This window comes from Drosophila montana, unplaced genomic scaffold, assembly GCF_035044405.1.
Source record: "Drosophila montana isolate Dmon_TW-CO22-7 unplaced genomic scaffold, ASM3504440v1 contig_3257_1, whole genome shotgun sequence".
NCBI classification, from domain to species: Eukaryota; Metazoa; Arthropoda; class Insecta; order Diptera; family Drosophilidae; genus Drosophila; species Drosophila montana.
Window position 1 is genome coordinate 559,333 of NW_026998140.1, and position 12,958 is coordinate 572,290.

The 12,958-nt window shown below is 43.7% G+C and overlaps 1 protein-coding gene and 1 long non-coding RNA gene across 2 annotated transcripts in view; one reads left to right on the top strand and one right to left on the bottom strand.

Moving 5' to 3' along the window:
- The window catches only part of LOC135434001 (uncharacterized), a 218,872-nt gene that overhangs the window by 174,167 nt on the left and 31,747 nt on the right, over positions 1–12,958 (top strand). The window lies entirely within an intron of this gene.
- LOC135434028 (cell division cycle 7-related protein kinase) lies at positions 3,391–5,851 on the bottom strand. Its single transcript, XM_064690364.1, has one exon. The coding sequence runs from the start codon at positions 5,657–5,659 to the stop codon at positions 3,668–3,670; it is 1,992 nt and encodes a 663-aa protein (XP_064546434.1). The 5' UTR covers positions 5,660–5,851; the 3' UTR covers positions 3,391–3,667.

Here is a 12,958-nt window from a genome sequence, read left to right on the forward strand (position 1 = left end):
TCCTCTTTAAGCCACTTGACACTCTGTTTTAATTAAAATTCCATTTCCAGCTTGTTTTCGCTTTATTTTATACCCTTTTCGTCAATTGAAAGCTTCTACTATTTAAACGCAGCTAAATCAACGCATACAAGAGCTATCCAAAAAAAAGAAACCTTTTGCACCTGTATTTACTGAAGAAATACCAGAAAGAGTGATTCCTCTATTCAACGAGAGTAACGTGCACTTTCTTGCCATTTAAGCTGAGTTTATCAAGAATGGCAGAGTTGTTGTTGCCATTAAGGGTCTTTGTTGTTGTTTGGTGTTGTTGATGGTTTTAGCGTGCCACAGCAAATGTTGCTGCCAGTGCAGTTGCTGCTGCACCGCATCAAAGTCAAAAAAAGAAAAAGAAAAATAGAAAAACCAAAAATCGCCAACGTTTCCATTTCATTGCAGCTGTTGCTGCTGCTGTTGCTGTTGTTGCTGCTGCTGTTGTTGTTGTTGTTGTTGTTGCTTTCAACAAGAATCAGCCACCAAATCTGCAGCTCACACACTCTAAAGCCCCCCTCTCTCTGTGTGTGTGTGTGTTGCAGGTGGCAAAGCATAAAACTTCATCATTGTCGCCTGGGCTCACGTGTTCTCATGTGAATGTTGTTGCTGCTGCTGCTGCTGCTGATGATGATGCTTATGATGGCAATAGAAGCTTCGCCCAGCAGCAATGATACCACAAAAAAAAAAAAAAAACAACAACAAGCAGCAGCAACAACGGCGACAACAAAAGCAATATATCATGAGTCCAGCTTTTAGCCAGCTTTTCATAATCAGTGATGCATTGCCAACAGCTCGCAGCTGACAATGTCGACAACAACGATGCAGGAAAAGCGCGAAAAATGACTGCAATGTTGCCAGCATGACATTGCTGTTGTTGTGCCCCGCTGCCCTCTGCTGCTGCTGCTGCTGCTGCTGTTGACATAAATCCATATTTTGTACAGCAAATTTCACGATTGGCCACAACAACAGCAGCAGCGGCAGCAGTTCAACACGTGGAAAGCAAATTGCTAAAATTTTCCAATTAACTTTCAAGTTCAAGAAGCAGAACTAGAGCAACAACAGCAACAACAACAACAGCAGCAACATCTGCTCTCACCTTTGCGAGCTGCTGCTATAGACAAAAGTTGCATAAATCCCATTTGCTGCAGCGGCTCACGTTGAAGATGACAAAATATTCAACGTCACATGGTTATAGCCAGTGCAGTCAACTGTGTACGTGTGTGCGTGTGTGTGTGGGTGTGTGTGTGTGTGTGTGTGTGTGTGTGTGTGTGTGCGTGTGTGTTTGTGCATGATATGTGTGCTTGTGCTTGGCTGGTCCATCATTCTTCATTTACTGAACCGACACCAAGAACATTGTCAGCAGCTGGCGCTGGCAGCAGCAACATCATCCGCATTCGCATCATCATCATCATCCATCGATGTGGATATGGATGCAATTGTTGCTGTTGTTGCCTTGGTTACTATGGATGCCCAATGCCTGATGCCCAATGCCTGATGCCCAATGCCTGATGCCCAATCCCTGGATGCTCATGATGAGCGTACAAAAATAACCATGACGCATTAACTTGCCTTAACGGGGCAACGCATGCGGATGGCAAACAAAGCGCGACAGGCGAGCAAACAAACAAAATGACAGCGCGAGACAGAGCGAGAGCGAGACAGAGCGAGAGAGACAGACAGAGGGACAGAGGGTCAGTCAGTCGGATAGATGCACAGTTAGACAGCCGGACAGACGTGAGCCTTGGATAAGCCAACAGTTCAGCGTTGCTTTGGGGTCAGGACATTGCACCGCATTCAACATTTGACGTGCGCGCGTTTCACAGTGCTGTTGAAAGGCATTTAAGTGTTGCAAAATGCACCGCGGCGCGGGCAGTGCTCCAAAGCGCAACGTTAGTTAATTTTCATTGCGCTGTCAAATTTTTTTATGTGCTATTTGATTGAGTTTCTGAGTGATGTTTATGCTAAAATGCTGCACTATTATAAAGTTTTGGGGCAATCGAAATTGGGCATTGCAAATGAATTGAAATTTTAATGCCAAGCATAACATTAAATTCACATGAACATGATTATGCTAGTCCAATATTGCGCCTCCTCTTCCTTCACTAGCTACGCACTCTTTTAAAAACTCTTTAATTTGTTTAAATGTAGCATTTTAATTAAGTTGTTTTACATTTAAGTTTGCTCAACAACATTAAGCTCTAACCCGAGAGCTGCCTAAAGTGTTGCCTACATTTGAGCGCCCTTCTAATTACTTAATGACTGCTATCTACAAGTGAAGGGCTGAAAAAGCCACACAACAAAATGTACAAAAAAGACCAAAAAACATGGCTACAGACAGAGGTTGGTGTAAGCCGCACACACACATGCACACCTGCGGCCAGACTAATCTATCATGTGCCATAAAGCGGCGCCCGACGGTGTCGCTGGCCATTTGCAGCCGCAGCCCAAAAGCAGGAGCATCCGCGCAGAGGCGAGTTGCGTGGCCAGATGCGGTGGGCGGATAAACACTGGCCTCAATTTCTTTTTTTGCTTTTTACTTGGGCTGATAAGCCGCATTGTGTCCGGCGAGCTGCGCACGCGGCTTTTGTGGCACCAACGACGACGCCGACGACGACGTCGACGGCGGCGGCGGACAGTGTGAGAAATGTTTATGACTCCGCAGGGAGCAGAGGAGTTCAGTTGCACAGCTGTTGCAAAAGAATGCAAAGCTCAAGCGTGCGGTGTGGGGCGGGGGCATGCTGCTGTAACTGTAAGCGAGACTAAGCCCTGAACGAGCCGCTAAAAGCCTTCACTGTGTGTGTGCGCGTAAAAATCCTTGTGAACAAAATTTGGACAGCGGCTAATTTAAGTCGCATTAAGAGAAACAAATGCGTCAAAATGTTGAGAGCTGGGTCAGCAATGATAACATAATATTAAGCAGCTGCCTAAGAGTATGCAATGCTTTTTATTACGCTGAACTGCATGCACTTGTTAACAGTCTGTTAAAGGCCAACAGCTGTTAAAGTTGCACTCTGTTAAGCTGCTGTAGAAGCATCAAAGTGTGGAATAAGCTTTGTTGAGCCTGCAGTCAATAAATATTGCAGCGAAATCTATTATCTATTTTGTGAGGAACTATTGGGATATTGAATAAGGAATTGTTTGATAAGCTATGTTTAATATATAGACAATTAATGGGTATTACCACGAGCTATATGCCAGCATGTGAGAGCACGCGGACGGATCCGTCTATATCAACTCCTGATTAAGACTGGGTGTATATATGCTCAAATATTTCCTCACTTCACTATTTGCTAGCCCAAGCTGCAGGTTTGTCTTAGCTTAAAAGGAATTCTAGAAAAAAGTAAAAAGAAAACAAGCAATAAATTCGAAAACCGGTAAAAAGAACAAAACATCAAAACTCTTATTTAATGCTGGTGGAAATTTGGAAGCTTTTTGAACATTTCAAATTTCGCGACACGACTCGACTCAGAATTCGTAATCCATGCATATATAGATATATATTTATATATATATATATGTATATATATATATTTCATTTCAATTTGTTTGAAATAATTTTCAATAGAAAATTTGCTGGCGCCCCGTTAGCGGGCGTCGGCCGTACAAAAACGCGAATTAAACTGTTTACGACGTGACGATGTCAAACATTGGTTGTCGATGTGGCTGCCGGACGGTGGCCCGCCTCCATGTTGCTGAGCTGCTTGACGCCCGGCGGATAGCTGATGTACGGGGTGAGGGTGCGCGAACCGGTGCCCTGGAGCGACTCGCGGGATCGCAGCGCCGCGGCAGCAGCCGGCATCTGATGGGTCAGCGGCACGCCGGAGACGATGCGATGGTGTTCAATAAAAAACGGATGCTTGAGCGCCTCCTCAGCGGAGATGCGTTTCTGTGGATTCACCTCGAGCAGGCGTCCAAGCAGATCGTATGCATGATGGGGGAACATATCCAGTCCCTCGTATGTCTCCAGCTGATGGCTGCTGTGCTTGCAGATGCAATTGAAGGTGGCCTGTTCGCAGTGGCGGCACAGCTCCATGTTGCCATCGGCCCGTCGATGGCGTCTCTGTATTTCCGGCGAGAGGAAGTGATTCGCATAGCGGAAACGCATGCAGACGCGACGCAAATCCAAAGCGGCCACCTTTTGCGTTATCAACACCAGTCGATCCAGCATAAAGGCCGTTTTGCGCACCTGCACGTCCCCAAACAGATTCATGATCTCCGACAGCGCCGCACAATCGTTGGGCGCCTTAAAGAACGGATGCAGCGACGACAACATGGACAGCATTATCACACCAGCCGCCCACACATCCACCGCCGTCGTCTGGTGCGGATATCGCAGCAGCACCTCCGGAGGCCGATAGCCCGGCGTGCCGGCCCTCGATGCGTGCATCTCCTTCCGGATATTGTTCGTCGATACCACATAATTGTTGGGATCGACATTGGCGTTCGTGTAGCGCAGGCGATTGATCAGACGCTGTGTGTCCGCCTTCTGTGCGGCCAGATCCTTTTTGCTCGGCTCCTGCAGCTGCTGCTGCTGCTGCGGATGCTGCAGCTGATTGGTGGACTCACCGAATGCCGTGGTGCCGCCGCCGGCAGCGCGCATTCGACGCTCGGTATCCGCCTGCAAACGATGGGCGGCGGCCTCGTCCTCCGCCTGGACACTGTTGCCCTCGTGGCGCAACAGTTGCTGCTGTGCCGCATCCATGTCGCGCAGCAATGCGGCAGCACCGCTCAAATCCGAGGCCTGAATGAGGCTGCCATCTTCGGCGAGTCGCTGCGCGAGTCCAAAGTCGCAGAGCAGAAACTTGCCGGTGCGACGATTATACAATATATTGCTCGGCTTGACGTCGCGATGGATCACATTGAACTTGTGCACATGCCGCAGGGCGACCAGCAGATTGCGCAAATAGTCCTTCACCTCGAACAGACTGAGATTCCGATAGACATCGTGGAAGCGATCGTGGCTCATGAAGGGCATCACAAAGGCCACATTATCGTTGTAGCGTATACAGCAATTGATTCCGATCACATTGTGATCGCCGCCCATGCGGAACATGCACTCCAGCTCGCGCAGGATGCGCTCCGGATGATTCGTCGGATTGTGATGCTTGATGGCGAACCGACGACGTTGCGCCTCCGGCAGCTGGCGCTCCCGCTGCAGTGTGCCGAGCAGGACGGTGCTGAAGGTGCCGCTACCGATGCGACAGTGGACATCGAAGATTTTCGTTATCTCCGGTATGGATGTCTGCAGCTCCTGCAGCGCCTCTGCGTTCTTGTCGTGCACCTGCAACGCGGCCAGTTCGCGGAATTTGATCGTGTTGCGGCGTGCCATGCGCGACAATTTGTCCGTCAGATCGTTGTTTACGCGCTGCACCTGCGTCAGCAGCGGCAACACCTGCGGCTGTGGCGCCACCTGTTGCCCAGCGTGCGGCACACAATAGCGTCCCAGCATGCCAATGCCGCAATTGGCACGTTCCCGTTCCCGCTCCCTTTCACGTTCACGTTCACGTTCCCGGCTGGGCTGCGGCTCCCGGATGCTCACCTGGCGGCTGCCGAATTGTTGGCTTGTCTTGCCCACATTTTTGTTGTTTGTTGCGGCTGTTGTTGTTGCTGCTGCTGTTGCTGCTGTCGACATGGTTGTTGTTGTTGTTGTTGTTGTTGCCGGCGCGGAGGCTGCTGCAGTTGTTGTTGTCGTGATGTTTGGTATTGAGCCTTGCTTCAGTTTCGCCTCCAGAGCCACGAGCTTGGCCTGGAAAGGATGCGGAAGCGTCTTTGGCTGCTGCTGATTGCCGTGAAACGTATGCGAATGCTGCTGCTGCGGCTGATGATGATGCAAATGCTGCTGCTGCTGGCGCGGATGCTGATGCTGTTGATGCTGCTGATGAAGATGCTGCTGCTGCTGCTGCTGTAATTTTTTGTCCATTCTATCCATTAAAAATTTAGTAAACATTTGCGCGTTCCATTTACAGCCTTGTCCCCTATGATAAGGATATGCTGCTTCGTTCTTGGCGAATCTAATATGCAGAGGACAAACCACAATGACGTTCGATTTGTCGTTGTGGAATTGGGGAGGGTTGAAATGGGTATGGGGGTGGGGGGAGGAACGGCAATGAGATGATTTTTTTTTTTTGTGGATGCTTTGCGTAAGGCGCTAAGCAACTTGGCGCTTACCACAAAAACACAATAATTTCGTACGGAATTTGTGTTTGAATTTTGTGCTAGAAAATGTCGAGTTTTTTAAAATGATCAAAGACTATTCAGAAACAAATACTAAACTTTCTGATTTTGACAATAAATGCCCAGACATCATCTGACCAACTGAAACGACAATAATTGTTTGTGTATGTATGAGCACATGTGATCTTTAATTTTTCAAATTAAACATTATTTAATGGTTGGGCCCAAGTTGCGTCTTATTCTCCAGTTTCTTGCCATTGCAGCTCTAATAATATATATTTTCTCATGAGTACCCCTAACAGACAAGGAGAAGGTGCGAAGTTTTTGTCCACGCCAACCCCAAATCGTGTGCATTGAGAAAATAGGTTATTTTCTTTCTTTTATGTTTTTTAATTCCTAATTATTTTAATAATCTTATTAATTTCTTTTTGCGTTTATAAAATAGTTTAATGTACATTATTTATATATATCCCTCAAAATTACCCTGTTTTGAGTGTAACTTTTAATTTTAATTTTCAAAATATTACGGGCATATAGTCAGATCTTAAAGAAAACAGCAACATGGCCAAGTTAAAGTAGCTCATTCGAAAGCCCAAAAAAGTATGCAGTAAAATCTGAAAATTACGAGCTTTTGGCGCAGCGCAAAAGTATGCAATACTTTTGGTGCATTGCATTATGTATGCTTGAAAGCATGCAGCATTATGTGCTGCCGCATAAAAGCAGGCAACACTATATTTTTAATGATTACTTTCAAACCTTAGTATGCAGGTCTTTATTATAAAAATTCATTTTGAGGTTCGTATTTGTATAGGCCAATATTCGCTATAAATACAGTGTATTTATATAGAAATTAAAATTATGTTCTCTTAAAGTTTTAGTCCGATGATTTAACAATTTTTGCTAGAAATTCTCATCTCAACATCCCAAAACGCTCAGTGTCATCCTTTATCAACGTAGCTCCCCGTCCCCAGCAACTGCTCATACTCTGTCATCCGAGTGTACCACAAGCACACACACACCCACTCACACACACACACACACACACACACACACACACACATAACCTCCATTCAAATGGCCAAACGAGCGGCAGCTGATGCTAGTTTTGTAGTGTACGGACTAGCGCCATCTAGCGTCAACTTTTGCATGCAATTTACCGTTACACAGTTGACACTTAAACTGTCGCCATTGCCAACCCCCCTGGACCGACCCAGGCCGTGGGCCAGCCAAATGGCCGCCTCTTTGGCCGTGTCAACATCAGCTGCCAGTGTCCACTTGTTTTTCACTTGATGCCCAAAGTTTCAGCGTGCGGCAACAGCTGCCATTGTTTGCCACGCCCCCCCTCACAATACCCAACCTGCCCTGCGTCCGTACATAGTGGCGCCGTCTATTAGTTCTCTTTTTGTTCTTGCAAGTTTGCCCAATGAATATATTTAAATATCGTTTCCATAAAAGTTCTCCTCGCCGAAAATGTTTGACAAAAGGTGAGATAAAAAGCTTCCAACTCTTAAGTGCTGCCAAGTTGTTGCAGGAAATAGCAACAGTCTGGCAGCATTATTAAATTTCTATAAATCATTGCATTTGATATTTCTATTTTATACGCTGTTCGTAGAGCGGAAAAAGAGTATGCTGGATTGAATCTTAAAAATATATTCTCGTTCATCGTTCGATTGGCAGAAAGCCGTAAAAAGATTGGGTAACTCCTAATCGAAAACCTTAATTAATTTGCAATTTATTTGAGAAGTAACTAGAGAGTATTCTTCAGTCGATAACACCCGAGTGCAACTTACTTGCGTGTTCATATATCCATATTAATGGGAATTCAATGCGCTTATTATAAAAGTTTCAAGTTTCTAGTTTCAAGTGCCAATTGCAGCTTTGGGCCGCGTTGGCAGCGCCAAATGCTGTTCAAATAACTAAAAATTGGTTAAATTACGAGCTCATATTGTTGCCTAGTTGAAGGCTTTAACTGCCACATTTTACTGGGCCACTTCAAGGAAACAATTGTCGATTCGTCTGGGCCGGCACTTGAGAGGGGCCCATAGAACACAATTGCCGGAGAGCACTTGACTAAGACTTTTGGCTGCCACTTCCGGCTGGTTGAGGCGCTGAGGCCGAAAGCAAACTTCATCAAAGTATTCTGACCAAAAATCTTCTTTGCCCTTCGGCCTCTTCGACTGGCACATGGACAGCCAAACGGCGCGAAGTGGTAAACACAGAAGTTTTGGCCAATTGTGAATTGGATTTGTACAACAGACACTCGACTCCCAAATTGAGAAACTAGAAATACAATTAAATACAAAACGAATTAGCTAGCCTCGCGGTTGGGCTGATGCGGATATAATGGGCGACGGGTGGGGTTGGATTTGGGTTTGAGTTTGGGTTTAGGCAACACGCAAAGTTTCCGTTTGCTGTGTTTCATTTCTGTTTTAGCGCTTTAATCAGCTTAAGGAACTTATTAACCAGAATTACTTTGAGGCTTGTTATGTGCAACAAATTGAACTTGAACACTGAACGAACAAGAAACTTTAAATATACGAACTGTTCTTCATACACTTTAAAGCAAAGTTTGGTTTGCACCTCAAGATTGTGGGAAATTTTGATATAATATTATTATAAACTAATTGACTTTTCAGCTTTATTACTATCCAATTTATATAAATATATATTTATATATCTTACTTTTTAAAAGCTGAGCAAAACTGGTTCATTTCTTATAACTGCGTATACAAAGCAGAGCTAAGATGAACTAGTTCCTATATTAAACACATTCATATGAATATACTAATGAATATTGATATTCAAATTCTACAGAGCGGAACTAGCTCATTATCTAGTATATTTAAATATTGAACCGAGTCAAGAACTAGCTCATTATGTTTTAATATTGAACCGATTCATTAACAATTCCAACCAAATCAGTCGGTTGTTATACTATATATTTGTTTATACTCGATTTTAATTTAGCCAAAATAGTTTCTTATTTTTTTCATATTTATATTATATACTGCGAAACTAGCTCGAATATGATATTCATGTATATATTATAATTAACACTTTGAAAACAGAAAGTTGTTATTAATTCATCAAATTTTCATATGCCGAACTAGTTCCCTTTTCGATCCATATAATATTATATTTTAAATCTGATGGGAACTATCTGTCATTTATCTGACCATATTTAAAAGCCTTGTTATACATCTTATATTTTGTTATTTATTAGGGCAAACTAGTTTTAATACTAGAACTACAACTTCTAATACTCATATTAATACAGATATTATATTTCAAGCAATACCATAACTGAGTTAAAATGGCTACTTTAGCATGTGCTACAAATAGATTGGTTTATAGGGATAATTTTTTACATGGTCAAAAAAAAAGGGAGCTGGTCAATTTATCGCCTGTGTATGTTAGAAAATGGAACTAGTTCTTTTATCATGTATGTATACGTATCCTAAGCTGGGAAGAAGAAAAGGATGGTAGAACTAGTTCCGCTCAGCAACATATTTGCCTATATTATATTCTTATAGCTACGTTTAACTAGCTTCCCTGTCATTTTTATATACATATGTATATCACCGCGATTTCTTATAAAACATATTCAGTGGAACCAGTTCTTATGAAATACCATACTTTTAGAGCATGTCGAATCTTATAGTGCAGCGCAGCTATATCATGATATCGTGATGTATTCTGTGCATATCTTAATACAGAGGCATAGTTGTCGTCTAACTAGATCATAACGAAGAGGAACTAGTTCACATATTTGAGGTCTGACTGCAGCTGCAACTACACTTGTAATCCAATAGTAAATCCTGTTGGACTAACTTTTGATCGACTTTTGGCCACATTCCGCAGTGGAAATTTGACTAACCGATTCGATTTTCCTTTGGCAACTGTAGTTCGCATTCTCTTGTCAATCCAAACAATTGCCACCTCGTTCTTTTGTACTCGGCTCATACGCTTTGCCTCCAGCCAGTGCACACATCCTGCGTCCTGTGCACACACAAACACACGCAAAATATGTACACATGTACACACTCATATATCACAGACACATTCGACGTATTCCAACACTCGACTCGTTGCATGTTGATTGTTTTGCCATTTTGCGGTTTCCTTCGAGTTTGGGACGCGGAACTTGGGAGTTGTTTGCGGTGTCCACTGGCTCGACCGCAGACAGCGACCGGATTGAATTGGATTGGATTCGAGGGGAGGATTCGTGGTCACGCGATGTTCTGTTGTTCTGCTTGCTGTCCCGGTGTTAAAGCCTCAAAGGTTATATAGGAACATGAGGAATATTTGGCAACTATTCGCGGCTAAACTCGCTTTGTGGTTGCTTCATCAACTCGCTCACGGCGCAATTCCTTTCGGTTTCGTGGCGAGGCTTCACAGTGCTGCCGTCTGTGCAAGATAATCTCAACAAATAGCGCACAAATTTGACTGTCAAATGTTGAATACCAACCAGCAAGAAATGTTTTCGAATTGGGATTGCGAAGATTCAATACTCTTCCAGGCAGGGATATCTTCTTTTCGGCTGTTTCACAAAGGTCTTGTGCGTGTTCAGTTTCTTACGCTTGCTAAAAAAGTTAAAAGAGTATATTGGTTTTGCACAATATCCCATTTGCAGTTGTTACTTTTTTGATGCTAGAACTTTTCAATGTGGAATATATTTTCCATACCTCCTCCTCCCTTTATCATCATATCGATAAATATCTACTTTGAGTCATGGTTCCTTAAGCATACCTAGTATATAATTAAAACAAGATGTTACAAATTTTGAATGTATAGTATAGAATAGTATAGTATATACAAATGAGGAGTATTTTGTATTTAGGCAATTATTCACATTCCTCCCAAAATTAAAATCACCATCATTTTCTCATTCACACAAATATGCCATTCGTATTAGCCAACACTTTTGCCTGTAGGCCTCGAAAATTGCTTTAATTTTCGAAGAACTTTAACAGATTTTATTTTCAACGTGCCGAGGGCAAGGCAGGGGTTTACCCTCAAATATCCTATATAGACATAGGTTAAAAATTTCCCACCGTCATAAGTTGGTCAAAACTCAACCGATTTTCATTAGGTTTGGCTTTTTGTTCATGGTTTGGCCTCTTAATCAAATTGGCATCTAAATCTGACAACACTATTTTAGGTCAAAATTCATGTGAAAAACGGTACCCTCAAATATCCTATATAGACATAGGTCAAAATTTTCCACCCTCATAACTCGGTCAAAACTCAACCGATTTTCTCCTTTAATTTCTTAAGTTCTTTAGTTTATCTCTTATCTGTTTAACTGCTTATTTGTTTTAAGAAGGTTGAGTTATCTTGAAAACCCAAAAACAGCTTTTATTCAAAACGAAAGCCTTTTATGGTTATACATATAGCTATCCGAACCGAATCCAAATACGAAATAATATATGTACAGCTACCAAAGACAAGCTCTCATGCCGCTAGCTTTCAAAAGGAATAGAGACACATACGAATGGGCATGTTAATAACGACAGACTATTATTACTAATTAAGAACAATCCACAAAACGTTGCATATTTGATGACAGCATTATAATGCCCCACACCCTAGCCCGGGCGAGGGTATAAAAAGAAGCCACAAAAGGCGCAAGAAAACTTTTTATCGCCTCGCCAGGTAAGGCAGCAAGTTTTAAGCGGGCCGAGGACAATGCCGGGACATTGGCAGCCATTAAGCACAGAGAGATAAACAGATTTATTATGCTTAAGGACGCACACATAAAACAAGCGAAGTGTGTGTAGGAGGGGGAAGGGAGGGAGGTGGATCACAAGGATGCGTCTCAGTAGCTGTGCGTGTATCGTGTTTATAGATTTTGGGCTGACGCTAAGCGGCGTCAATTAGCGGCAGGATGCGGGTGGCGCAGCGGAAATTAGGCGAATAAAAGCTACACGCCAGACGGGGACAGAGGCGACAGAGATGGGGCAGGATAACAGCAAGGACAACAAGGACAACAAGGACAAAGCTGCACTAAGCCAAACAACTTGGCTCTGAGCAGGAGGCTGCACTTCAATTGCCACGCACCGCTGCCACTTACTTGTGACAGTTGGCAAGGACTTGGCCAAGGATTGCAAGGATAACGGCAAGCGCACTAAGGCGAAATTAACCGCAAATGAAGGTAAAGTCGTGTCGCCTAGAGTCGAATGGCTTGCGGCTAGCCCAACCCAACCCCACTCACTCATCGAAGTTGGCCAGGTGAAAAGGATTCCATTTACGTTTTTCGGTAGCGCTCGAAATGGACTCGCGCATGGACACGAGCCAGGGTCGAGGGGGGGGGGGGGCAGGCAGTCAGTGCAAACAGGATCAGGCACGGCGGCTCTGTCTTAGGTGCCAGTCCTGCGGGCAACTACAATGCGCTTGGGGTATGCCGGAATTCTTGTGTTTTAACCGCTAAAATAGTGAATATCCTGGCGCTTAGTTCGCGTCCGCTGGCACATGGCGTTTAAGCGCAGGAAGTCTTTATAGCTTCATTTGTAAGCAACGTTTGGTGGCTTATTAAATTAGTCCGCCTTCCGTTCTGATTGGATTTGCGGCGCTTTGTTCAGATTACACGAGAATAGAGAGAATAAGACGATAAAATGTGCTTCGTTTAAATGAAGCTCGCTTATAGAAACCTTTTTAACTATGCTTAATCAATATTTCAGAGTAAATAGCTGCAAAAGAAACAATTAAATGAGCCCAGTAAATTAATCAAGTAAGCAAAGCAGCAGGGTTTAGCTTA